Source organism: Stenella coeruleoalba (genome assembly GCF_951394435.1).
Source record: "Stenella coeruleoalba genome assembly, chromosome: 3".
NCBI classification, from domain to species: Eukaryota; Metazoa; Chordata; class Mammalia; order Artiodactyla; family Delphinidae; genus Stenella; species Stenella coeruleoalba.
Genome location: NC_137148.1, coordinates 109,782,440 through 109,810,113, shown reverse-complemented (window position 1 = coordinate 109,810,113; position 27,674 = coordinate 109,782,440). Strand labels below are relative to the sequence as shown.

Sequence of the window (27,674 nt, the reverse complement as noted above, 5' to 3'; positions counted from 1 at the left end):
GAAGAAGAGGAACAGGAAGGAGATGGAGATGGAGAAGAGGAAGAAAGAAAAAGAAATTTGGGGTTTCAGGAGTAGATGTAAATTTTCCTAGTAGAGTGAACATATCCAAAGAGAAGGAAGTCTGCTGTAATCTGGGCTTTTCCTTCTCACAGCCAGCAGCTGGGGCTGCTAGAAGTAGATCATTTTGAAATATGTCCAACTAGGGGGGAAAAGACCATTTTAAAGATAATTTAGGGCAGATCCAAGAGAGTTGTGATGCAGAAAATGGTAGTTGGGACAGATTTCTTGCCAGTTATGGGAAAGAAAAAGGAAACAGCAGATCTGGTCTAGGACAATCAACTCAACATTGATTGACCACACACATACACTCTCTCTCCCTCTCTCTGGGTTCTGACATTGGGGCCTTTGTAGTCTAGAGAGGGAGATTTTATTAAGCATTTTATTTCAAGTATAGTTTAAAGCCTTTTGCTTATTTTATTGTGTTTAATCCTGTGGCAGAGGTACTATAATTATTCTCAATTTTGGGATGAGGAAAGGGAGGCACAGGTAAGTAAATTGCCTAAGGTTAAAAAGCTAGCAAGGGTTGGAGGCAGGGTTCTAACCCAGGCGGTCTGCCGTAGGAGGTAGGCTCAGCTCCGTTAACCACATCTTCGCCCATTTCTTGTAGATAACTACAGTACAACGTGTGAAACACCATGATAGGGAGGAACAAAGTGAACACACTGAGTGAGAAAGGACCAGTGGGATGTCAGTTCACCTTAGTGAGTGCCCTGGAGAGAAGGGAGGGGAAAGCCACTTCGAGGTGAAAAGCTAGGTGTGCCAAGTCCAGATATGGTCTATGGGCAACTTCAGCCAGGACAATTTCCTGAGTCAGAGGGATAGGCTGGGTTGTTTCAGAGAGAAAGGCAGAAGGAGGGGAAAGAAAAAGAGGGTTTCAGAGGATTTGGGGCTGGATTTGATATAGTCAGTGAAAAGGACTAGAGCCCCCTGAGGCCTTTGGCTTGGGCAGAGGTATTCGTTTCCTAAGTTTTGTGCACGTTTTGAGTAGTGAGATTAGCAGAGAGAATGTGCATGCATTGGGAGCCGTAGTCTTCTATGCACAGTGCCCAGACTCCATTAAGACATCGCCCCAAACCCTTGGGGGCAGGCAGAGTGACGGTCACTTGCAATCTGATGTCTTGACTGTCGAGCTCGGCTTCTACTGCACGAATCCCGAGCCTGAACTTCGCATCCTGAGCATTTGTTGCGCAAGAAGCCAAAGGCTGGTCCCTGGCCCGGGAAGGTCGCCCGGCCGGACGCGCGGGTCCCGCCCTGGGTGCCGCCCTGGCTCGGACCAGAGCATCAGGTGGGGCCCGGGGTACGGTCACCCGAGGCTGAGGCAGCCTCTCCTGGACCCGACCGGCCGCATGCAGTCCGTCGACATTCTGGCGGGTGATCCCAGTGCATTTACAAGCTCCGACCGGGTGGAGGCGGCTTGGTGGGGGAGACCCCAAGGGCGCACGCAGCACTCCAATCTCCTCCGCACGGAGCGGACTTCCTAGCGCGCGGGAGCGGGACACTCCCTCCTGGGCTTGGCCCCAGCGTCCCAGGGACACGCGGCAAGCCGGCAGGCACCGGCCCCGGCCCCTCGGGCACTGCCCTCCCGGTCCCCCAACTCGGGGACTACAAGTCCCAGCAGTCCCCGCAGCCGGCACCTCCCGCCTCGCAGCGGAGACCCCCGGTCATCCTAGCGGAGGGGCTCCGGCTGCGCTCGTGGCCGGGCCGGGCGGAGAGGCCGGTCCCGCGGGCGGGGGCGGGGGCGGCTCCGCGGCTTCTCCCGCCGCCGCCGCCGCCGCCGCCGCCAAGGGGAGTTTCCAGGAAGTGGCCATATTGGATCCATTCAGCCGCAGCCGCCCGGGCGGAGCGCGTCCCGCAGCCGGCTTGTCCCCATCGCGGCCCGGGTGCTCGCCCCGGCTCGCCCGCCCGGTGCGGAGCTCGCCATGGCGGCCACTGACCTGGAACGCTTCTCGGTGAGGGCCCTGTTGGGCCGCGGCGCGCGCGGGAGGCGCTGGACGCGGGGAGGGGGCCGCCCTGCAGCTGGCTGGGGTCGCGAGCCGGACTGTCAGCGCCGCGCGGCCGGGCCTCGACGCCGGGCGCGACGGGGGACACCGGAGCGGGCTCTTCGCAGCGCTAGTCCCGGGTCCCAGGGCGTCGGGCGGGGGCGCCTTGCCGGGAGGCTGGCGGGGTCGCCCCCCTTGGGCGAAGAAGAGCAGACCTCTTTCGCGGAGAGGAGCAGATAAATACCCGCCTGGTCCTGGCCAGGTCTGAGGACAGACTGGGGCCCCGGGGGCCAGAGGGGAGGATCCAGGATACTCCGGACCCACTTCTCCCTAGTGTTTCTGCACGGCTGGGGAGATTCCTAGCCGCGCAGGTGCTGTTGGATGGGTACAGCCGGTGAGGATGAAGCCCTAGGGATCCTAGGGAGTCCCTCAAATGAACCCAGGGCAGTTGCAGACCTGGGTCCTGAAGACCACGGCCTTCTTCTCCTTCCCGCTCCACCCCCCACCCCCCCAACCAAGCTCCCGGATCCTGGGTGCGATTCCAGGCAGCTCTGGCCTCAGTGGTCGGGTCTGAAGCAGCCATTCCCCAGGAACTGGAGGGATTCCAGATTCAGCCCAGTGGATGTTTGGGCCCCAGTCCAGGTATGCCTTGTGGAGGGCTAACGTCTCTGGTGGTCCCTGTACAGGTCTCTCTGGGCCTGAGCCAGCCAATAGCCAACTTCCCAAAGGCTTTCATAATTCACGCGGGGGAGAGGGGCCTTTTGGGGATTGTGTCTGCACGTCCCCTGATGTCTAAGGCTGGATTTGGGTGTGTCTGGGAGGTTGGGCTGTGACAGTGAAGGAAGCTGTGTCCTCTTGCCAGCATGTGAGGCCCTGGTTGGTGGTAAGGGGGAGGGAGGGCCCAGGGATGTTGGGGGTAGTGGGGAAATGCTAAATATGTGACTGATAAGGAATTGGTTCTGGGGCTAAATAAGGGATTCTGGACTTATGTAATTAATGCTATAAATATTGTCATCTGAACTTATATATGTAAATTTTCTCTTTAATCTAAAAATGTTGGTCTACTTTGGAAATATGCGTAATTAAAGCAGGAACTCTTGGTTTCATAATTTTTAGACTTGGGTGTTTTATTCTCATTGGAGAGGGGCCTGCAAGTCAGTTCAGTAAGTTTAAATACAGGAGGAGCAGATTCAGAGGTTAGGCAAATCAGAGATTCACCCTACCCCTGCACTGTAAATGGGAATTTATGTACCCCAGGAGGGCTGTGCATGCATCCCAACAGACCTGCTGGTTAGCTGGAGGCCAAGAGAGCTGTGTGTGTTTGTACATCTCTGCCCGCGTGCCTGTGTGCATTTTCTGTGCCCAGCTGACCAGAAAGTTATGTCTGGGTCTTGTCTGTCTGTGGCCAGAGGTTACTCTAACAGTTGGTCTTGCAGGTGGGAGCAGTATGTAGAGTAACTAGAAACAGACTGCCTGATGTGAATCCTAGATCACTGCTTGTTGGCCTTGTGACCCTGGGCAAGTTGTTTAACCCCTAAGTGTTCTCATCTGTATAATGGAATAAAAATACTACCTCCCTCATAGGGTTATTGGAAGGATTTAATGAGAGTATCCAGGCGAGGTGCTTAGAGCAGTGTCTGGCACATGGTAAAGACACAATAAATAATACATGTTACTTAGTGCCCATGTGGATGTGAAGACTGGCCCTGTGTGTAAGAAGGCAGCAGAGAATGAGCTTGCTCCATTACACGGTACCCTCCCTAGGGGCTCCCATCGTCCAGAGATTATCCTCAGAGGCTGAGCTGAGAGGCCTAGCTGCAGTGGCAGGCATTGGGCTGGAAAGGCTCTTCCCCTCAGATTCCTGTGTTTGCTCTTAAACCATATCTGCAAGGATTTCAGGTATTACTGACATGGTGGGCCGAGGCACAGAGAGAGGATTGACTCAAATGAGGATGTACAGCCTGAGCTCAGGGGCCTTGGTTACTGTGCCAGGTTAAGCTGGATGGATGGACACCTTCCACACCCTTCACACTCTGAGTTATCAGCCTCCTGGGAGGACATGGACACGGTTGAATTTGGGTGGAGACCTTGGGTTGGGTTTGGCCTGAATTTAGGAGTTTGGACTCCATTCTCCTCTCCTGCCTTGTCATCCTGGGAAAATCATTTCTTCCTTTATCTTGCTATAAAGTAGCAATAACCATACTGATATTCTTCAAAGAGTTTGTGGAAGATAATTGCAATCTATGGCATGTTTGGAGATATGTTAGGTGTCTCACTTGCTGCAGGGTTGAACTGGGTGTTAAGTGGCCATGAGGCTATAATCTGGTTGAGCTGTGGCAGGTGGACGCTGCCCCTCAGGCTAGCTCGGTGGTCAGACCAGCCCAGGAGGGCCTGGGAACTGTCCCAACCTGGAGCTTAGATGAGCATATGGAATGGTACTTTGAGGTCAGTGTGTGCTGGGTTCCTATTCTCCATGTAGCATGATATAAAGACTGCAGACTCAGCAACCTTTACATTTTGGCTGGGCCTTGCTCAATCCTAGATCAGCCATGGGGTTACGGTCGAAATCTCCTAGGATGTGCATGTCTGGGACAGCCCTCTGGGGAGTCTGTTGCCTCTTGCCCTCCTTGGGCAGCCAGACTCCTGTCCATTCTTGCTCTGCCCCTCCTCCTTAATTGGTCCCAGACTCTGGGCCTTACTCTTTGTCTGCCCCAGGGGCCATCTCCTGTGTTTTTCCTGTCAGAATCTCATGGGGCAGAGTTCAAACTCTATAGCGAGGGAGGACTGAGGGCCCAGGGAAAGTGGAGATCTGAGGGGGAGAGGGAAGAAGCGTGCAGCATGGCAGCCTCGCGCCTGGCACTCCTCCCAGCCCATCGCTCCCCCCCACCCCCATCTCCGCTTTATCCCCAGCACCATCTGTCACTTCCGTTGTCACCCCTGTAATCTTGACACTTCCCCAAGAAGCAGGCTATCCAGGGAGTGCCTACTCCGTCCCTGAGGCAAGAGCTGGTGGGAAGGAATGTGGGAGGCAGCCCAGTGGGCCTGTCACAGAGTGGTGTCTCCCTGTCCTGTAAAAATGACCAGTAACCTCCTTGTTGAGCTGTTCCGAAGGAGAAGTAGGAGCTGAGCAAGGTACATCTGTGCAGCTCTCAGTGCCTGGTGGTATGGAGGGGTCTTAAGCGAGCGCCAACCTGCAAAGCTGCAGCTCCACCCCCTCCCCTTGGGAGGTGGGTCTGCCCTGCCCTGTCCCCCTCATGGGCATCATACCATGCTCTGGGTGCTCACTTTAGAAAGGTCTGCCTGGGATCTGGACTGGAATGGGTCAGAGCAGGGAGACTGATGGGGAGGCATTGGTGATCCAAGGGAGCACATGAAAAGGGACTGAGCAGAGTAGGAACAGAGAAGGTGGCATGAAGGAGACTGACCGCAATGCCAACGATGCAGGAGAACTGGTGGAGGCTTGGAGCACAGGGCCAGATATTTGTCAAAAGCTTTGGATGGCAGGGAGGGCACTGGATGCTTTGTGTCCATCATCTTGTTGATGCCAGCAGCCCACGGTTGGGTGAGGTGCAGACTCTGGTCATTGGCAAGTTTGGGCCTCAGACCCAACCTCAGCCCCCAGTACCCCTTGAGATGACAGAGAGGGTGGAGCCGTCTGAGTTTTGAGCCCTAAGATGGGCTAGGTGGAGGTACATATTTGGGGCAGTAACTAGCACGAACGTTTCTGTGGCTCCGGTCCAGCTACCAGAAGGAAGACACTGCAGGATGACAGAGCAAAGGGCCTGAGAACTGGCTGGTCTCTATGTGTCCCCTGCAGCCTCTCCAGTCTTCCTGCCTCTGTGCTGCTAGGTTGGGTCTCAGAATCCCCAGTCATGGCCCCCAAGGCACAAGCTTTGCCAGACAACTAGATATGGTGCTATGCAGACAGGAGGGAGACACATCTGCCAGGGGAAAGGATGCCTCCCAAGGTCAACATGCCCTCGTGATAGAGGTGTTCTTTGCTAGAGCCATCTGCATCCTCAGGGCTCACGTGAGGAACCATGGCTGGGAAGAGGTGGTGGAGGACAGGACAAGGGGCATCTAGGCTGTAACACCAGTTGCCCTGGGTGGTATTGGGGCAAATTAGATATTCTCCTCCTCGGAACACATGGCTTCTAGATGGTTCTTGAGCCTTATCTTGGAAGCCACATCAGAGGGACAGACCAGGGGAGGAAGGAATAAGAGCCTATTTCAGATCATAGGTGCTGGCCACTCTCTGAGGGGCCTTCTGGGCTTGGACCACCTGAGGGCTGGGGTTCAGGAGGGACTGTGGGCCATGGACCTAAGTCCACTCCCCAGACCTGGCTGTGGGGCCTGGGTACGAGTCTGACACTCTGCCTGGTGCTGGGGTGAATGGTGCAAGCAACAGAGAAGTACAGCAGTGCTGCCCCGGGCCTCTGCTGGCCCATGTTGGTGCCCATGTATTTCTCTGCCCCTTCCCAGCACTGGCATCCATTCTGGGGTAGGAGGGGGGCATAGTCACCTTTGCTGCCTACATTCCTCTTTCCAAAGGTGGGGTCTCATTCACTGTGGAAAATAGATTGCCTCCATCCTGCGGTGTCCATGTGGCTTTCCCTGCTGTGGGGAAGTAGGGGGCTGCTTCTGGAGCCCCTGAGCCAAGTGGGAAAGTATGAACACCTGGAGTTCCAGTACCTTCTGTGGCCCAGAGTGCCTTCCCTATCTGCTCTGTGGTGGGATGGACCGTTCCCTCCCACGGGAGGGATGACATGACATCCCTGTGTCCTAGGCCTGGGGCGAGGTGGGTGGGCCCAGAGACCAGTAACTGTGCTCTTGGCTTCTTGGAAACCTGATTTTGACATGAGAAGTGTGAAATAAACCATCCCAAATTACTGAGTGGCAGTCCTGCTGTCTGTGTGCAGAAAGAGGGAGGAAGGTGCCTCTTAGTGAGACAGGGAAGCAGAGAAACTGGAGTATTGAGGTCAGGGCATGGGGTGGCCTTGGTCTCCTGGGGGTACTTTTTTTTTTTTTTTTAAGGTACGCGGGCCTCTCACTGCCGTAGCCTCTCCCGCTGCGGAGCATAGGCTCCGGACGCACAGGCTCAGCGGCCATGGCTCACGGGCCCAGCCGCTCCACGGCACGTGGGATCTTCCCGGACCGGGGCACGAACCCGTGTCCCCTGCATCGCAGGCGGACTCTCAACCACTGCGCCACCAGGGTAGCCCTCCTGGGGGTACTTTTGCTCCCAAAGTCCCTTCGCTTCCCAGGATGGGGGAGAGGATGACTGCCCTTGAGAGAGTGACTGGTGATCTCCTCCTGGGGCCCAACTGCCATCTTGCCATTATTACCTCATCTGCCACCGTGCTGCCACCATGAAGGCTGATCCTGGCTTGCGTCTTCTCCCCAGGTTTGTTGCCACCTTAGGAGAGAGAGACGCTTTGGTTCTCAGGTGTCCTCTTGATTGGGGACAGGTATATTCTGCCTCTGTTCTTCCCTCCTGGCCCAGGATAGCAGCATTCCCACCCCCACCCTCCTATGTACATCCCTGTAGTTATTTCCCGTAACCTTTGACCTGGGCTTAGAGGCTGGCTGTGGAATCCTGGGACCAGAGCCTAAGCCTTTCCTGGGAAAATTCCTAGGATTCCTCTCGGACTCAAGGACAGTTGTGCTATGACCATGGGTTCTGGCCAGGGGCCTCTGCTCTGGCTATTTAAGGCCCAGGCTGCTGAGAGTAGCTAGAGCCAGGGGTAGGGTGCTTTGTGCCAGGAACACAGGCGGAGAAGGCTCCCAGTGGCGCAATGACTCCTGGGTCCACTGCACAAGGACTTTATAGGGCCCCCCCAGAGCTGGAGCTCTCCTGGGGAAAAGGCTTCCTGTCTGCCTGCTGGGTGCTCAGGACAGTGGGTACTAGGCATGGGAGCCTGGGGGGAGAAAAGCATCTGAAGTCCAAGGCACTTGGAGAGGACTCTGTGGAAGACCTGGGGTAGGAGCTGCTCTTTGCCTAGGATTCAGGAGCCAAGTACACTAATGATGGGGTGCCATCTCTACTCCCACCCCAACAGCCAACCTCGTTTGGGAGGTTTGATCTCGGGGGCTTTTTTCACCCATAGCTTCCTTGGCTCTACTGGTTTAGACATTCAGCAGATTTCCACTTTCTTTTGGATAAAATCCTGTTTTTGTGGGCAAGTGCGAGACATGGTTTCCCCCCAGGTCCCACCTCTCTTCTTGGTAAAAGGGGCAGTTCCTTTTGTCTGGTGTTTGGGGCAGCTCCAGAAGGCTCAGACAGCATTTCCTGGTCAGGAAAAGGATGTCCTATTTATCCACTGGGCTGCATAACAAAATGCCATTCTCTACTTTGTTCTGGACGACTGGGCATGGAGGAACGCAGTCAGCCTGAGCAGTTATTATTTTGGTTGTTGTCTTTGATGTGCCAAAGAAATGATGACATAGAAGCCCAGAGCCTGGCTTAGGAGCCAAAAGCTTGTTAGTGATTAGAGAGGGGCCCTGTGGAGTTTCCCATTGTGTGTGTAGAGTTCAGAGCTGCCAACTCTCTATCCTGGAGATTTGAGGACACTTTGAGCCCCCTGAGCTGGAACCCCTGGGAGCTGGGTACGTGGAAAGGGCCAGAAGCAGCTGGGTCTACCTCTCACCAGGGTCCGAGTTAAGTTGTCCAGCCTGAAGTCCCCTCCCGCAGAGCAGTCTCCTGTGGGGCTCCATGCCCAAGAGTGCAGACTGGGTGTTTTGTCCTTCCAGGTCACCATTCTGCCAGACCCGGGGTTGCAGACTGTCAGACCATGGGTCAGGTCCAACCCCCAGACACGTTGAGTTGGACCCTCATGGTGTTCTCCATTGGTAGTTGTTGCCAACCTTTGAAAACTAGTGGGTTTCGCAAAAAAATCTGGATTTCTGGATTCTTTTTAAAAAATTGGAAGATTTAGTAATGCTAGGTCTGCATTCCCACAGTTGGCTGGAGTCACAAAACCATAGCCATTCATGGACCGAGCACAGCCTCTTCAGTTCCCCACTCTTCCTGCCTCTCCCTGAGGGACCCCACACTCAGCCAAGTCACCGGGTCTTTCATCCAATAGGCGGCAGAGTGATGTGGCTGGAAGTGTGGGTTTTACAGTCACACCATCTCCATTTAGATCCTGGCTTCACCCTCCTGAGCAGTGTCCTCTTGGGAAAGTTACTTAGTCTCTTGGTGCCTCAATTGTCTATTTCTGTACAGTGGGGATAATATACAGCCTACCTCACAGGGCTGATGTGTGGACTAAATGAGGTGAAATTAGAGTCACACCTGGTAAGCCCTTGATAACCGTTAGGTGTGGTGGTTGTTACTGTTACTATCCTGCTCCCCTTCATCCATTTACGTTGCCTGCCTGGCTGTCACAGCCGTTTGAGTTTAGACTGAATTAGACTGAGCCCCTGAGGTTAAGGATCTGGTGTCTTCCTCTTTTCATTAGTGGCTGTCCCAGTGCCTGGCACGCAGTAGATGTGTCCAGCAAGCCTGTGTTGAGTGGCTGAATGAATGAGCATAGTAAGAGTAGGGGGTGCAGTGCAGCTGAGTGGTCTGGGGCACGGGCTTGGCTGCTCTCAAATCCCTACTCTACCCTGATTAGTTCTTTAGCTTCTGTGCACCTCAGTTTCCTTACCTGTAAAATGGGCATAATAATGGTCTCTGCCACACAGCGTGGGAAAGGGCTGCGTAGGAGACTGTGTAAATCACTTGGTTTGGTCTGCACAGGTGGACCTTGGTGAGGTGTTGGTGTCATCATTTGACATCCATTCCTTCCTGTGGTTGTAACACCACTTTTTCCTTCCCTGTCCTTACTCTCCTTGCTTTCTCCCTGTTCCTCTGCATTCAGAGTTTCACTTTGGGGGCTGTAGCAGTCCAGATGCTTTCAGCTGCAGGTAATAGATAGCCCCATTCAGCTAGCTTAAACAGTAAAGGGGAGATGTGGCCGGGGTAAAGGGAGAAGCTCAGAGGCAGGGCAGACACTGGCTCTCTCTCCTCTGTGATTTTCTTGGCTCAGCCATCCTCTTTGAGTGGGCTTCCGTCTTAGGCTGGCTCCCCTAATGGCTACAAGATGGTCATAAAGGCTCAATCTGGGTCGCTTGCCTGTGCCTGACCAATCGTGCGATCATGCTGATTGGCTCAGGACTATTAGGACCCAGCCCTGGAACTGGAGCTGACGTCTTCCCTGACAAATGGCAAGTAACCAGTGAGAGACCTGAAGTTCCTTCCTGAGTTGCGGTAGCTGAGATACGCCAGTGGTGCTTTGTAGGCTGCTGGCTCCTCCTAGGCTGAGACCCAACACAGGTCAATGGAGACACCTGGGCGGGCACCTTGGAGGGAGTGTCGCACCTTGGATCACATGTTGTTGTTGCCAAATATAGGATCGGGGAGGTTGGCATCAGTAAGAGTCACACCTCAATGGAGCTGGGAGGTCAGATCAGTCTCCTGAGACCAGGGAATAACACTGTGTCCCCGCGAGGACCAGCGGCCTTTCTTCTGTGTGTGGATGTGTGTGCGTGCACGCGTGCTCTGGAGATTGACACTCCCGTGGCCCCCGAGGCTCCTGAGCAGGATCGATTGCCCCAGGTCTGTGGCCCTTGGAGTGACAGAGTGTAGCCTGGGCAACAGCTTGGGCACGAAGACCTCCCTGTATGTACACACTTCTCCAGAGAGAGCCCAGCTGTGTGAGTGAAGGCAGGCAGGGCTCACTGGGCGTGGGTGGGTGGGCTTGTGTGAGACCCCTGAGTGCTGCTCTTAGCCTTTGGAGCCTGGGACTGTAAGAGAGTCGGGGAAAATCAGGAATAGGATGGCCTCTGATTCTGTGTAAGGACTCTGAAGCCGAGTGTGTGTGTGCGCGTGCGTGGCTTCCAGACAGCTGACTGGGTGGGTTTTGGCGGCAGACTACAGGATGTTGGATTGCATCCTGATTGTGTCACCCTTGGAAAAAGAGGATGAATAAACACATAGCCTTCTCTGCAAGCACAGCACGCCTTAAATTTTGGAGATTTTCAGTCTCGCCTGAAAAGAAAGCCCTAGACTAACTGTTCTGTCCTCCATTTGATCCTCAAGCTGCCACGAGCAGGTGGAACAGAGACCGAATAATGAAGCTCTGTGTAAGGTGGGCAGATACCCCTGATGCCGTGGCAGTAAAGACAGTGTTCAGTGATTTATAAGTGGTAGTGTTGTCTAGCACATTGGACATAGTGGTGGGAGGGTGGGAAGTGGGAAAGCTGACCTCCCCCAGCCTGCAGCCCACTTCAAGGGGCTCATGGAACAGTTCGAGAATCATGATGCATGTAAAAAGGACAACTGATAGTGCAAGGAAATGGGGTCACAGCCAAGTGAGGGGTCTGGAATGTGCGTACTTGGGGGCCAAGTCAAAGCAGGTGCCAGGGAAAGGTAGAGTGAGCTCTGGAGCCTGGGGAAGGTGTCAAGTTTGAAAAGTATATCCAGAGATAACCAGCTGGGCAGGAACCAAGCCTGTGAAAAAGGTCTCAGATGGTAAAGGGCCCGGAATGCCACGCTAGGGGGTTTGAACCAGACCCAGCACTTCCTATGCTCCATTTACTGGTTTTGATGTGGCTACCAGTGAGAGGAAGCTGCCTTTGGGCCTCTTTGTTGTTATGTTTGCAGCCCTGGGGGGACCTGGGCTTGATTGGGAAGGTTGTGACTCATTCCCCTGGGGATGGGGGCAGGGAGAAAGGGTCAGCTATAAGAGCAGAGGCTCTGTTGAAAGAGGGTCATTGGAGGGAACCGCTTAGGGGTAACTCTGACTTGTTCAAGGGGATAGTACAGCTGCCTGGAGGGGCCACGTGGGGTCTAGGCTGCCCACACACACACTTGGGAGTCTTTGATGCAGCGATGCCATGACTGAGCTGGGGGAGGGGCCTGGGGGAAGGGGCAGGTAGGCATAATTAATGAAGAAGAGAGGGTTGGGTTTAAGTGCCAAGGGGCTCTGGTTGGGAGGAAAGAATGGTCAGAGGGTTCGGGCTGAGGCAACAGGCTGCGGCTGCAGAGAGGTCGGGGGAGCGCAGGTGCTCAGGAGATCCCTGTGCTGGAGGGCAGGGATCCAGGGCCCTACTCTCTGGTCCTCAGCCCTCTCTGCTCACTGTGCCTGTACCCACACAAGGGCTGCCACTGTCCTAATCAGTGCTTCTGGGACTGTCTTCAGTTGGGCCTGTTTCCCCCCCTCAGGAGCTGTGAGCTGGATGGCAGGATGAGACTCAGACCCCCTGTTCTGTCCTGTCCTGTCCTTGCTCTGTCGAGCTGGCAGTCAGGGCAGAGGGGCTTGGGAACAGAGGAGGCATGCTTCTGCCCTGCGTGGAGCTGTCTGGGGCCTGCCCTCGAGAGGACCCAAACCTGGGGAGGATGAGCCTGGGAAGCTTCCGTCCCCATTCCCAGGGAAGCAAAGAATCCACACAAATTGGAGCCTGACCTTGACGCTCTGCTTTGGGTCCCGGTGGGTTCTTTTTATAGTGCTCTGGCCAGCTCGCTGGCCCCTGCTCGCTCAGGACCTGCTGCCCGCCTCTCTGGGCAGGCCTCCACATTCTCGTCCAGAATCCTCTGTCTAAGCAACTAGGACTGGGGTGGGGCCGGGAGGATGGCAGGAGCCAGAGCCTGGGAGTCCCTACAGAGTACCACTGAGGCCTCAGAGTCACAATGCCCCAGAGACTGGTCCTGAGACCCAGTGAGCACCGGCCCCTTCAGCAGGGCCCACGTGTGCATTCCATGCTTGGGTGTGTGAGGAGCAAGGGGTGCCCGTGGAGGACTATGAGCCCAGCCTGATGGGAGAGGCCCCCCGATAGTGCGAGTGTGAGGGGGTCAGGCCAGACCTGCCTCTGCTTGGGTCCTGCTTCAGTAGGAAGGGGCCACAGGAACATACACACCCTCTAATCTTGGCCTTTTGAAATCTTCGTTTAAGATCCAGGGACCATCTGGGGCCTCCTCCTGGGCAGGAGGACAGGTGAGCCCTCAGGTAGCAGCCATAGGTCTTGGGGCCACCTGCCAGGAGACACCTCAGGCGTAGACATTCCTCGCCAGCCCAGGAGGAGCAAAGCCACAGGTGAAAGGGCCTTTTCCCAGATAGTCATGGGTCCTGAGGCCCTGGGGCTCCCTCTGTGGGAACTTGGCCTGGAACTGGAGCTCCGATGCACTCACGATGCGTCCTGAGATGTGCTGAGAATTGAGACGAGGTTGGCGGCGCAGCGGGGGTGGTGTGACTCAGGTTCAGCCTCCCCGCTGCTTGGCCCCTCTTCCCTAGTGGGCTCACCGCCTCTCTCCTCTCTCTTGGCAGAACGCAGAGCCAGAGCCCCGGAGCCTCTCCCTGGGTGGCCATGTGGGTTTCGACAGCCTCCCTGACCAGCTGGTCAGCAAGTCGGTCACTCAGGGCTTCAGCTTCAACATCCTCTGTGTGGGTGAGTGTCATGCCTGGCCAGGGGGCAGCCTCAGACAGAGGACGGACGCGGGTCTTCTGGGAGATGGGGTGCTGCTGCCCTGACCACCTGTTGAGCTGCAGGGGGACCTCCCAGGCAGAGTGACACTTTGGGGGGTCAGGACGAGGCTTTGGTGGGTGTCTCTGCCAGGGTCAAAGATAGAGGTGGAGCCAGGACCTGATTCAGTGTTGCCATGAAGAGTAAACTTGGAAAGAGTAAAAAGCTTGGAAGTGCTTTGAGTGTTTATCACAGTGGTTGGGATCCATTTGTTTGTTTGTTTGTTTGTTTAAAAAACAGCTATTGTTGTTCCTACTGTGTGTCAAGGACACTATGGTAAACCAGACTGTCCCTGCATTACAGTGTTATGTAGTAAGAGCTCCAGTACACATCTAAACAAATACAGCCCCCAACAGGGAGGCTCTGGAAGGTTCCATGTGCCTCAGGGCCTGGGGCTCCCAGAGGGGACAAAAAGCTCTGCCAGACCCTCTACAGGTGCCCAAGCCCTGGCATCTGCCAGGCTGTGGGTGCCCCTTGGAAAGCAGCCTTTCCTGAACCTCCCCCCTCCCATTAAAGCTTCATGAAGTTGGGGCCACCCACAGCAGGTGGGCTGAGCCACTGGTGGCTTCAGACCCTGACCCTGCTGGCCCCATGACCTTCCTGGGCCCAGGAGGGATGGTGTGCAGAGCAGGTGACCGGGTCCCATTGAGGCCAGCAGGGGCCAGTGTCTAGTGGTATCTCACAACTGCCTGGCTTTGTCTCTTCCCCACGCTCTGAGGAAACACCTACACACCCCATGTAGCCATGTCTTATATCCAAGTCAGCCTTTTGGGTCTTCCTTCCACATATTATTTCTGAGGCCACTGAGAAGGGGTGGTTCATGGGGTTGGGGACAGTGGGGGATGGAGTGGGAGACCTGCCCCTCTCTCTTGTACAGAGGCCGAGGGTGCCTGAGCCCCACCTGGCTTACCCAACAGCCAGGGACAGCCCCAGTTCCAGCCTTTGACATCCCCTCTGCCCACTCCTTGCCCCCCAGGGGAGACTGGCATTGGCAAGTCCACACTGATGAACACGCTCTTCAACACGACCTTTGAGACCGAGGAAGCCAGTCACCATGAGGAGTGTGTGCGCCTGCGGCCCCAGACCTACGACCTCCAAGAGAGCAACGTGCAGCTCAAGCTGACCATCGTGGATGCTGTGGGCTTCGGGGATCAGATCAATAAGGATGAGAGGCAAGCGACAGGAAGGGCGGCCCGCCTGGTCTCTTCCCCGTCGCTCCACGTTGGCCGTGGTTCTAACACTCTGCCCGAGTGCTCTGCACTCCTCGCTGCCCCAGACAAGTAACCAAGCCCGCACTCCATGGGGGCCAGGGGAGGGCCGTTAGGAGAATATCTAAGGTCCTGAGGACCCCTTGGGGGACCAGGAGAAGGGGTCAGCCACCTGTACCCAGACAGGGATCCCCAGGTAGAAGCTGTTCATTCCCACAGAGAGAAGGCTGGTGGGCAGCCTGGCTGGGCTCCAGGCCTTGCACCACGGCTCTGCTGCCTGCCTTCCAGTGACGGAGCCGTCTGTAGTTACAGGCCCATAGTTGACTACATCGATGCGCAGTTTGAAAACTACCTGCAGGAGGAGCTGAAGATCCGCCGTTCGCTCTTCGACTACCATGACACGAGGATCCACGTCTGCCTCTACTTCATCACGCCCACGGGGCACTCCCTCAAGTCCCTGGATCTGGTGACCATGAAGAAACTAGACAGCAAGGTCTGGCCCCCCTCCAGCTGATTCTGTGGGCTCCCCATCTTCCACAGAGGGGGGGTGTGGTTGGGGGCTTATGGACAGCCCCCTGGGCTTGGTCCTCTCTGTATCTTCTCTTGCATCTGTCCCTATGGCTCCAGCCAGCCCCCATTGCTCTGGGCTCTTTCTCTAGATCTCTGTCCCCTGCGTCTGGCCCTGAGCCCATTCCTTCCAGCTGAGTTGATTCTTATTCTCAGCCTGCTAGCTCCTGGCATCCTCCCCATCCCCCTAGAGTTACCTCCCCACCTCGCCCCCGTCCCTCTGCCCCTCTGACCCCACCTCCCCAGAGCATCCCAATTCTCTGCTCATTTTCTCTCTCTCAATTCCCAGTTCCTCTGCTGCCTTCACTTCCCCTGTCCTTCCTGCCGTGGCTTTCCCTTGGGGTCCTCCTGAGCACAGTAGAGACAGGAGAGTTAAGCCCCAGAATTAGAGTAGGAATGAGGAGTGGGTATTAAAAGGGCAGCTTCATGGGAATGGCAGGAATGGCATGGGGTCCTGGAGGGTGTGCAGCCCCAGAGTCACCTGTCAGCTCTCACGTGACTGCTCCCCTCTCTCAGGAGTTAATTTTCACTGTGAACAGTGGGATAACCTTGGCCTGGGAGATTTTGAGGTCTTCCTGTGGCTTCTGCTAATGGGTCATCTAACCTGCTTTGGGGGTGCTCAGCCCCCTACTGCTGGTCCTGTCAGGACCCACACCAGTTAAGACCTTCAGAGCACTCTGGGTGAAAGCTGGGTATGCCCAAGGGAGTAATTTGGGGCTGGATGGAGGTTTGGGGCAGCCAGGGCTGTAAGAAACACTGCAGCCAATTGTTACAACCCATCAGAACGGCCCCAGCTGGCTGGGTTCAGGCCAGGACACCCCTTAGGAGCAGCTCCATCTCTCTGGCTTCCTGCCCGCCTGCCCAGGGGTGTGGCCTGAGCAGGGCTCTCCACAGTCAAGGAGCAACTCACCTGCTGACCCCTCTCCTCAATCCTGGCAGGTGAACATTATTCCCATCATCGCCAAAGCGGACACCATTTCCAAGAGTGAGCTCCACAAGTTCAAGATCAAGATCATGGGTGAGCTGGTCAGCAATGGGGTCCAGATCTACCAGTTTCCCACGGATGATGAAGCTGTTGCAGAGATTAATGCGGTCATGAATGTGAGTGTTGGGCAAGGGCCTTGGGGCTCTGGGGCCAGAGGGCTTGGAGCCAGCCCCAGGCCACTCTCTTTTCCCTGGGTTTCAACCTGAGCTCTCCAGGAAAGATGGGTGGGCATCTGGGAGCTGGCCAGTCCTGCATATTCTGGACAGGAGATGGGAAGAATTGGGTATTGGGCTGGTACCGGGGCTTCCCCAGGTTTAAGTTTCCCAAGGTACGAACTCAGGGCTAGGACCTGAAACCTGTAGGAGCAAGCAGGCAGGATGCCAGGGCTTGGGAACTTGGAAGAGAGCCAGGCCCACAGGTCGTTTGAGAGAGCTTCTAGTGGCCCCTGGTGAGCCCAAGGGCTGAAAGAACACCCTAGAACAAGAGGAAAGGGGTTGCGGGTTCAGCCCCCTCCCTTGTGTGGAGATTCCAGGATACTTCTCCAAAGGAAAGCCGTCAAGTGAGCATCTGGCCAGGCCTTGTTCAGGTCTGGGCAACCCCTCCCTGGGCCCCAGGGGCAGTGAGGGTGGGTCTGTTCATTAGCCTGTGTCACCTCAGTGCTCATGCACACTTGGGCCCTTTCCAGGCACACCTGCCCTTTGCCGTGGTGGGCAGCACCGAGGAGGTGAAGGTGGGGAACAAGCTGGTGCGAGCGCGGCAGTACCCTTGGGGCGTGGTGCAGGGTGAGTGTGGTGGTGAGAGCACAGCCCCGGCTGGGGACCCGGACTCAGTCCCCTGTCCTGTCCTCACCGTGACCATCTGCTGCCTGTCCTCTCTCTGGAGTCTACCTCTAACACCCTAACCGCTGTCCTGTGCCCCGTCCTTCCTGTGCTGGTGGCTGGGAGCCTGCCTGATGCCCACGTGCCCTCTCCTTTCAGTGGAGAACGAAAATCACTGCGACTTCGTGAAGCTCCGGGAAATGCTGATCCGGGTGAATATGGAGGACCTCCGCGAGCAGACCCACAGTCGGCACTACGAGCTCTACCGGCGCTGCAAGTTGGAGGAGATGGGCTTCCAGGACAGCGATGGTGACAGCCAGCCTTTCAGGTGACAGCCTATCTCCCCAGCCACAGCCAGACTTGCCACGTTGGCATCTGTTCTGGGGGCTTGTGAGCTGGGGAGAGAGGCTGCTGGGACCCCAGCATCCTCTGCCCCCGATCCCCCATGCCCACGTGATTTCGCTTCTCTGGCTCTGCCCACTCCGTTCTGCCATAATCTCCGCGTTGGCCTCTTTTCTCTGGGTCTCCACAGCCTGCAGGAGACATACGAGGCCAAGAGGAAAGAATTCCTGAGCGAGCTGCAGAGGAAGGAGGAGGAGATGAGGCAGATGTTCGTCAACAAAGTGAAGGAGACGGAGCTGGAGTTGAAGGAGAAGGAGAGAGAGGTGTGTGCGGGGCTTGAGGGTTGTGGTGAGGCCAGGCCAGGGAGGGCCTGGGCTCCTTCTGGGCCCACATGAAGCCCGGCCTCCCCGCCTTCTGCTCCCAGCTCCACGAGAAGTTTGAACACCTCAAGCGGGTCCACCAGGAAGAGAAGCGCAAGGTGGAGGAGAAGCGCCGGGAACTGGAGGAGGAGACCAACGCCTTCAACCGCAGGAAGGCGGCGGTGGAGGCCCTGCAGTCTCAGGCCCTGCACGCCACCTCGCAGCAGCCTCTGAGGAAGGACAAGGACAAGAAGAAGTAGGTGGCGGGCTCCCTGCCCTGCGCTGGCTCGCTCCCTCTCACTCTCGCTCACTCTCGCTGGCTCACCATTTCGCTCTCTCCTTTCACTTGCTCTCCCACCTCATTCTTGCTCACCTTTCTTCTTTCACTAGTGATCTTCATATCTCAAGATATCACGCATTCATGCCCACTCTTGTATTCGTGCATGAGTGGCCCCTCTCTCCCTCTTCTACCCCACACCCCATTTCTCTCTCTCTCTGTGTGTCTTTCTCTCTCTCTCCTGCAGCCCCCTCAAGAGCTGGGTGGAGAAGGCTGGGCCACACAGGCAGGGAGTGGCCCCCGAGAGGGTGTAGGGTCTCAGGGAAAGTCTTTCAGGCCAGGAGACGGTCAGGGCCTGGGAATGTTAGCATTTCTGGGCAGATTCCAAAAGCTCCTGTGGTTTCTGCTTGGACAGCCATGGTGCCTCCCCCTCAGTCCTGAAGCTGTGGACGTGGGCCCCATATTGGCAGGCAGGTGGTGACTGAGGACAGTGGAGACTTGAGCCCAGCCAGCACTGACCCCCTGGACACTATGATCTTGACCTGCTAAAGGAAGGACAGCAGCTCCCTGTAGGGGCCCTGTGAGTCCTACTGGAGAGGAGGCTGCCCCTCAGGTAGAGGCTGGAGTTGTTCCTCCGAGAGTACTCAGAGGAGAGAGAATTATAGGGGATGGGGCGGAGGCTTTTCCAGGAGTGCAGTCAATTTTGGCCAGGTGGGGGCCACTCTTAAGTCCCTTCTCCTTGGTGTTTTTCATAGCCTGTTTCCATACTCACATCTGGAGTCCAGATGCCCTGGCTCCCGGGGAGTCTCCCTCTCCCGCCCCACTTCATTCAGTGTCCCACACAGCATCACACTGTGGGGATCTCGTCTGTCCCTGCTTCTCCCTGCCCCTGGTCTGTGTCAGGTACCTTCCTTCTCTTGCCAGGTGTACCCATCTTGGTCCTCATTCTTGTTCTTCTTGGAACTCCATTTCCTCCTGGAGTGTTTGGGAATGTGTGTGTCCAGGCATTTCCTTCCGTGGTGGCAGTGGAGCCTTGTGGTTAGGGGCGTGCAGCGCATGGCTAGCTGTGGCCCTGGGATGCTGCTTGTGGCCTTAGCCTGCCACCTGCCCCCCAATATTGTGCTCCCTAACACACACACACGCATGACACATGCACACTGTCTTACTCTCTCCTGCCCCATCACATACATAGACTCAGACACATATCTACTAACACACACAGTCCCCAAGGCACACACGCACAGAGGCACAGACACATCTAAGGAAAATAAACTTAAGGAGCTTCTGGGGGAGACCAGGGGGACAAAGCCAGGCGTTTAGGAACTGGATGCTAGTTCTCATTCCTGAGGCCTGTCTTCTGCTTTGGAATAGACCCTGTAGTTTCCCGCATCCTGCTGACTGGTGGTTCCACCCCAGCTGCTGGCACGGCTGCGACAGATAAGCCCCTGCTCGTCCCCAGGGAGGACCCCAGTCCCACACTCCCCTCAGCCATGTAAATTTCCCTTCTGCTTTGCATTTGCTTCCAGCCCTGGTCCCATGTCCAGGTCTTGGTGAGCTCGGTGAGTGTGAGGGCTCTGTGAATTGGAACCTGTGTGGATTTCAAGCTAATGGCTCAGAAATCTTGTTTTTCCTGGGAGTGGGTATGCCACTCTATGAACCACATGCTGGCTCCTGAATTGACTTTTCCGTGCTCCCTGCCAGCTTATCCCAGGCCATCTCGTTTAAAAAAAGGCAGGCAGAGTCCCCTAGGAAATAAGCTATGGAGAAACCCCTCAAAAACAGAAGATCAAGGACCCGTGGCCAGGTCAGGGGATGAGGGCCAATGGGGTGGGGTGCAGGCTGGCTGCAAGGGCACCAGCACAGCTCAGGGTGGGGCTCATCACTGGTGTCAGGTCTCCCTGCTTTTTTCATGTGACCTGGGCCTGGAAAACAGGCCTTTTCTGTTTGCTGGACATTCCAGAAAGCTTCAGTCAGTTTGGCCTCTGGGAGAGAGCGCTCTCCTCCAATGCTGGCCTTGTGGAGGCCAGGAGTGGGGTAGGTGGGGTGGCTGGGAGCACCCCTTCCCCCCACCCTGGTCAGGGGAATGGGATGAGTCAGGAGTGCATTTGGGGGGACATTTTTTTGCGACCATTTAGTTGAATGGCTTTGACTGACTGTGCTTATTCTTCAAATTTTAATTGATCTTTGCAAAATTACTTCCCTATCCGACCCTCAGCCTGGGATGCCATAAACTGAAGTGAATTCTCTGCTTTGCTTGTTACAAATGCCAAACTGACTGTCCTTTCCCAGTGTTCATCTTGCTGTCTTTTGCTTCTGTTTGATTTGGTCGTCTGTGTACCTTTTAATGTGTCTGTTTTTGTTCTGTTTGTTTTATTTTTATTTTTCAGTTAACGCACGCACAGACTTACATGTCAAGAGTGGACTTTAGACTTTCATGTGTTAAGTTGCTTGAGTTACACCTTGTGACCCTTCTCCCATAACATGGTGTGAGGACGGACTGGGAGCTGGTACAGACTCCAGTGTTTACAGCCTTGCTTTTTCCCCCCCACCCCCCCACCCCGCCATCCCCCAGGCTGCCTGGGCCTGGCGGGCCACCCTCTCTATGCAAACTCGTTAAAGCCATGAATGCTGGAATCCAAAACTGATGAGGTTTATTTTTTTCAGAGCCAGTGGCTGGTCTTCCATTTACAGTGTCACTATTCCTTGACGGAGCAGTCTTGTGCCACTCTAGCGAAGGCCCCAGCCGGCGATGCTCGGCCTAATTGTTCAGCGTCAAGATGGCAACTCATGCAGTGCCCTAGGTGTGGCCACGTGGTGTGGTATACATGCTGCAAATTCGCCTGGTTCCCCTTCATTTTAATTTTTCTAACCTAGAGCTTAATTTCAATAATAACTTTTAAAGCACTTCTAAATTTTTATTTTGGCACGAGCATAAAGACAAATAATACCCTCTCCCATTATTTTCATAAGTAACAGATTCCCTGATTTTTAAAAACTAAAAATATCTCTAAACCTTTCTTATGTATAAAGTATCCCTATAAAATATAGGGAGAGGTGGGTAATAAACATCCTGTAATGACAGTGTTTGGAATTTCTTTATGGATGAAAGTGGATCATGAACAAGACCACATCCAGTGTTCTTACTGTGAATGTAAATGGAACAGCAGCCCAAAGCCATTGTCTCTGTGCCCCAGAGGTGCTACCTGTAAACAGGGACCAACCCCATGTGTGCATGTTAAGTGTTTGACTCTGTTTAACTAAGACCCCCAAACCAATTCTGCATATTCCAAATGCAAGAATGTTCAGCGGGAACAGGTTTTTCTCCAGATCATTGTTTCCTTTTTCTTGGCTGAGTCACAGGGAAAGAGGTGAAAGTGTCTGATGTATGTGAACAATTTAAGAAAAAAATACCAGCAGAGGAGCTTTTCCCCTTCACCGGCATTCTTAAAGAGAACATTCTAAGAAAGTACAAGCATTCTTCTATGTTCCTGTTGATTTGCAAGCCATTGAGAATATCAGGGTTGAAAATATAGGCTGATAATATGGTACACAAGAAATGAATAGATGAGAGGAAGGATTTCATTTAATGTTGATGAAGCACTGTGCTGGGCACTGGCTACCCAGAGTAAAGCACAGCTCTGTCCTCAAGGAGCTTACAGTCTAGTGCACTCCCTAGTTGGAAGACATAGGAAGCTGCGCTAATATATTGTTGGATTGGCATTTTGTTTTTTACGTCCTTCATCTTCTCTCCCATCATTGTTTCCCTCTTTCTGCCTTGGCCTACTTTACTGATTTCCAGGACAAGGTCCTGGCTCCTTCCTGCCCTTCTGAGACCGTGTTACATTCAGAGAGGGGTGGAGGGTGAGCTGTGTGTATCCACTGAGGCGTGACCAGGAAAAGGTGGTCTTTTTCTCCTCGCCAGGAGCAGAGCAGGTTTTATTGATGCTCAAAGTGAAGATTCTCCAAAGTTATGCCATGACCAGGGGTGGATACAGGTTTTTGAGGGGCTTGAAGCTTGAACTACTTGAGAAACCTTTTTTTTTTTTTAAAAAAAAGAAGGATATGAGTATAAAATTAGGTACAGGGCCTTGGAAAGGGCACTGAGAATTAAGCTTCATTAGCTTCAGAGTAAATCCACCTCTGGCTATAACTGATGCTTCAGTGTGGGTATCCAAAAAGGTAAATCAGCATATCTAAGGCAGATGTGGACTGTGAGTGGCTTAACTTTAGGGTAATTATATGTCTGAAAGTGTATTTAGTTGGGTGGAAGTATGACCTTTAAGATAGCCTCTGTCAGCTAATGTATAGCTAATGTATTTCTGAAGACGAGGCTCAGTGACCCAGCAGGTTCACTGGTTATATAAGAAATAAGGACTCCTGATTCATGGGCTAATCTGGGGACTCTTGGAGTGGGCAGATTCTGCCACCCATCCACTGCCGCCTGCGGGCTGCACCCAGGGCATACTTGGGAGACCAGAATTATGGCTGGTTATCTGCCTGCGGGCCCACGCCTTCCCAGAATCTCGGGGAGACCTGTCATTGTTACATTTTCTGGGGTCTGAGCTGCCTCCACAGGACCCATTGACTTCAGCAAGCCTTACTGCACTTTTCTCCCATGCTGTTTATGTTTGGAATTTTGTCATTTTTAGCTGAGACCAAATTAATTCTTGGTGCCCAAGGTGGGCTTAGAACTTGCCATTATTTAACAAGCTCCCCATCACGGAATGTGCCCCCTGTCTGCAGGATCTGATTACCCCTCCTTTTCTGTCTCAGTATCATGTTGGCATTTAGGACAGTCAGTGGGATCACGCTGGCATTTACTATCATGTCTTTCATGAACCAAGTTGGTTTTGGGTAGAATCACCGTATAATTTATTGCCCAAACTGAGACTTTTGAGAGTGAAAGGAAATGCTATTAATAATTACGCCAAGTCAACAGGCATAAGCCATGACTGTCTCAGGCAAACTGGGATGTATGGTCACCCAAGTTATGGGTAACCTGAGTCTAGGTGGTCTGCACTTGTGCAGACTAACTCCATGTATGTTTGTGTGTATGTCTTTGTGTGGGTTCCCTGTTAAGTGGGGCTCGTATTACTGGATAAGAGGCCCAAGGGAAGTGTGGCTTGCTAGTCTCTTACGTTAACATGCTTTTCTAAAACTGCTTCATTTGTTAATTCATTTACTCCTTCATTCATTGACAATTTTTGTTCCTTTCCATTCACTTTGTACTCATTTTTTTCCATTAAATTTTGCATTTATTTTGAGTTTTTGTGGTGTCTTCTTTGGGCAGTGGCTTTTCTGACTTAATGTTTCCTAGCCTATTAATCTGCTACACCTGTGGTAAAATACAGCTTGTCTTTTCCATGAACTTTGTGGGGTTGATCAGCTTCTATAGGAGTAGTGTTTTAATAGTGAATCCTGCCATGGGCATCTGTGAAAGGCTCTTGAATAGGTGTGGGATGGAGGAAAGATAGGAAAGAGAAGACGCAGCCTGTGGTTAATGAATCTTTATCAGGTGACTTTATCCAGCAGGACATGAGAGAAGGAAGACCCTGCGCTTGAAAAGTTTACCTCCTTGTTGAGGAGGCTTGACATACGACGACTAACATTTGAGTTCTTATTGTGTGCTAGTCATTGGTCTAAAGTGCATTACATGTATTAATTCCTCTAATCTTCATAATAATCCTATGGTTAGGTACCATTTTGCCCATTTTATAGGCAAGGCACAGAGAGGTTAAGTAATTACCCAAGGTCACACAGCTCGTAACTGGAGGAATTGAGGTTTCAATATTGGTATCCTGGACCCTTAATTCCTGTGCAGCTTGACAGTGTAGGTTGGTGGACCTGAGATGGTTTTGCAGAGATGGGATGCCCTGGTAAGTAGGCAAATATTTGGTTGAGGGCAGACTGGTGGTTGAAGGAAGTGATGGCAATCTCCTGGGCCCATTGTTGACGTGCTTTCTCTGTTGGACACTAGGTTGATCTCTGGGAAGACCAAAATGAGGAGATGGGGGACTAAGGTGGGGAAGCTGACAGCCCAGCAGGGAGACTGGCATGCAGGCATCCCTAGTGAAGGTATAGCACTACTCTCCCCACAGGGAGGCAGGTAGCAGGGAGGCAAAGTCTTCATCAAGCTTTGAAGGACAGAGACTCTCTAGGAAGCCAGGGGGAATAGGGCCACACTGATGGAAAGACCTTGGCTCACCCAACTGGGGGAGGTAATATTTGGACAAATTTAGGACAGGTCTATGATGCTCATCCACGTGCTCCTCTCTTAGCCCATCTGCCTCTGAGCTCTCTCCCATCTCTGTTTTCTGCAGCCACAGTCCTTTACCAATTCCTGCCCTCTGCAGATGGGGACAAGTGGAAGATGGATGTGTCTTTATTTCTCCCACCACAGTGATCCCCAGTCTCTAATCTGAGGTGGGATATGAGTTCCTAACTGCAGGAAAAAAATGTTAAAGGAGAGTAGGATGGGATCTAGGATTCCAAGACAAGCTTGAACAGCATAAAACTTTTAAAACAAAAAATCTCACAAGTGGTATTTTGGCAATGCAGAAGTTTGCTTCCCCAAAGAAGGGGAATATTATTTACAGAAAGATGAAGCAGCAAGGCTGTCCCTTACCCCCATACTGTGGCTCACAGGTCCACCTTCTCCTTTTTCCAAGAGACTGAGAGTTGGTTTAGCTCTGGGGATGCAGCTTACTTGGTTAAGGGGGTCCAGATACCTCTCAGCAGTTTCCTGAAGTCAGAGACAGCGTGAGCTGGTGTGGGCTCTCAGGATGAGCCCCTGCCCCACCAGCGACAGTGCCCACTCCCAATGGAAGGAAGGAGGCAGAGGGAGCTGTGGCCATGAGCAGCAGGCTGCCCCTCAGCATGTCGCTCTGTGTTGGACTAGAGGACAGTTACTGACAGGGCTTGAGAGATGTATTTCAAGTGTATTTGACTCTATCAGCTCTAAATGCAAGGTATCTAATACATATAAGACTCAGACAGGGTTGAAAGGAATTAAGGTGTATTTTAACAAAAGTTCCAACACGCAAATTTGTTTCAACAAAAGGTAGAGATTTGTGCTGACTACAGTACAGACACTATTATACTATATGTAGTCCTCGGCTGTTTTGCAGCTGGTAGCAGATCACACTCCGCGTGGCTTAGCACGTTTACAAAAAACTGTTCACAGTGGAAGGACTTCACAAATTACCTCTAAATGTGTGGTTCAGTCATTCATATGCCCAACACTCCTTACACAGCCCCAGTGGGCATCGCTGCCAGCTGGACTCCACTGCCTAGAGAATGGCTCTATAGTGTCACCTCTCTCAGCCACGCTAGTGGTCTCTCCCTCCTCCTGGCAGTGGTGGAGGCAGCCTCAGCCTCAGCCCCTGCTCACCTCAACCAGAAGCTCTGGGAGCTGTCTCTCCCCATCACAAGGGCCACCTTGAAGTGTTCTGCTTTAACACAAGAATCCCTCTAGTTAAGCTAATAAACTACTTTGCTTAAGAGTAACAAAGGAGAAATTTGCCTAAAGCTTGATCAAGATGCTGTACATTAAATAAAGCATACTTTATAAATCGAGTCCTTATGAAGAAAAGACTTAAATCCTGGCCAAGTCAAGGTAGATCTACCTGGAGAGACTATCCCATTTCTGCAGGGGTGGGCAGAGTACTTGGGACTTGAAAGCTGCACATGTTCTTGGTACAAGCCTGGGAAGCTGGAAGGACCCGGCTGGCTCTGGCAGGTGGAGCAGCAAGAACTTGTCTGTCAGCACCAGCCCAGCCCTTCGGCCCTGAGCAAGGCCTACCTCTGGCCTCATAGTCCAGCTGTCTTAGGGGCTGATACAGCCCTTGCTGGAGAAGGAAGAAAAAGCAAGCTGCAGTATGAGCATTTACTCCTTCTCTCTGGTCTCGGGCCCAGGGTTCAGAGGGAGGCAGGGGTTCAGTTTGTCAGATTACCCTTCCCTTTAGGGACCCTGACCTATCTTTTTTGCCCCCTTAATTTTTTCTGAAGACAGGAATGTTTTCTCAGTTGCTCTTTCAGGGCCTTCTTCCTTTCTTGTTATAGGATCCGTAAAGCCTACAATATAGAGGAGTCCAAGCAAGGCGGGATTGCCATTATGCTCTAAAGGGCACCGGGGTAGGGGCACAGAGGCTGGCAGGTGAACCAGAAAGTTGTCTGTGCGGGAGGATGACTAAAAACTTGTCAGCTGTTGCTTTACAAGTTCTTTGCAGTGGTTCCATTGCCTAATACCGACCTGTAATTAAAACAGAGTGGTCATCCTTGAGGCAGAATCATTTTACATTCTAAAGAATGAGCAATTCAGTGCTGAAATATTAGCATGGAGCAATTTCAGGAAGGTCCAACCACCCAACTTAAGAACATTAACCCCACCATCTCAGGAACACCCATCTTCAACCTCAGCAAAAACTGTCATTATTCTAACTGCATTCCATCTTACCCTGTCCATCCTGAGTGATTCTGACCTCCCAGTGCCTACTCAGGGTATCCTGGTGCCTGGTACCATATAGAGGGTGAGGGGTCAGAAATTTACACTCCTCAATACTAAGCTCAGGTTTGCTTCCTCCTGAGCTAGACATGTCCCCACATCCTCTTGACTACAAGGGCTGCTACTGAAATAAAGCTTCACTCACTGTCAGAGAAACCCACTCTGGTGAAGGGAATGTGTATCTAATACTCAAGTCCAGAGGATACGCCACGTGTGGAAAGCCTAGCCCTTAGGAAGACTCTTCAGAGTCATCATGGCCAGAGCATCTTCTGGAGCCCACAAGGGCCAAGAAGGGCCACAGGTACCCTTTTGGGGGCAGAGTGCATCAGCTGAAGGGGCAAAACTGAGAGCCTGGTCTGGGGCAAAGTTGATGTCTACCTGTGCTTTCTTTAGCAGATCAGATATAGGAGTACAGCAGTCGGGCATGAGCCTCTCCAACTCTAAGGTGATGATGACCAAGGCCAGTGTGGAGCCCTTGAACTGCAGCAGCTGGTGGCCCGCCATACAGTGCTGCAGCTGCCTGGTCAGGGATGCGACGTGGAGGGAAGGATTCCTCTGAGGCAGCAGCTCCTTCACGTGGGGCCAGCCCAGGACCACCAGGGCGTGGAACTGGAGACCGTGGTTTTTAATGTTAGAACAGAAAACCCCATACTTTTCATATATCAATGACCAAAAGTGCAAACAATTTAAATTTTCATCAGGGAATATCAAATGTTGCCCAACCCTTTTCATTCCCATTCATGGCCCCCCAACGGGCTTGGGGCTTAATACCCCCTCTGTGGCCAAGCTCAGCCTCAACCCTGGAGAGAAAAAGACAGTCTGCTTTGTGACATGCTCATTAAGAGCCTAAAGTACCCAGATGACAGTGTTTCAATTCTGAAAAATAGAAGCATAGGATTCAAGATTAAGGTAGCAGAAAAGTTAACTTGTATCTGCTTGACATGAGAGGAAACTCTGCAGCTTGGCAACAGTGGCCAGTTTTCATACTGATACAGCCCTTAGTGATTTAATCTTCATGCTTCATAACAGACCAAAACCCCATGACATTTCCACATTGCATAATTTTGCCTTACT

The 27,674-nt window shown here is 53.2% G+C and overlaps 1 protein-coding gene across 7 annotated transcripts; it reads left to right on the top strand.

Moving 5' to 3' along the window:
* Positions 1–1,504: 1,504 nt before the first annotated feature.
* SEPTIN8 (septin 8) lies at positions 1,505–27,438 on the top strand (the record flags this gene model as incomplete). 7 transcript variants are annotated; one of them, XM_079918974.1, is made up of 11 exons in its annotated part: positions 1,505–2,009; positions 2,559–2,681; positions 13,346–13,466; positions 14,518–14,713; positions 15,062–15,242; positions 16,256–16,417; positions 16,987–17,083; positions 17,279–17,447; positions 17,652–17,784; positions 17,886–18,076; positions 26,994–27,438. In XM_079918974.1, exons 1-11 carry the CDS (start codon positions 1,980–1,982, stop codon positions 27,157–27,159), a joined length of 1,569 nt encoding a protein of 522 aa, XP_079775100.1. In that variant the 5' UTR covers positions 1,505–1,979. The 7 variants fall into 7 exon arrangements, with proteins under 7 accessions (XP_079775100.1, XP_079775099.1, XP_079775098.1 ...); XM_079918973.1 differs by having other exon boundaries at positions 1,507–2,009; positions 15,056–15,242; positions 26,997–27,418; XM_079918972.1 differs by having other exon boundaries at positions 1,507–2,009; positions 15,056–15,242; positions 26,994–27,418.
* Between the last annotated feature and the right edge of the window lie 236 nt (positions 27,439–27,674).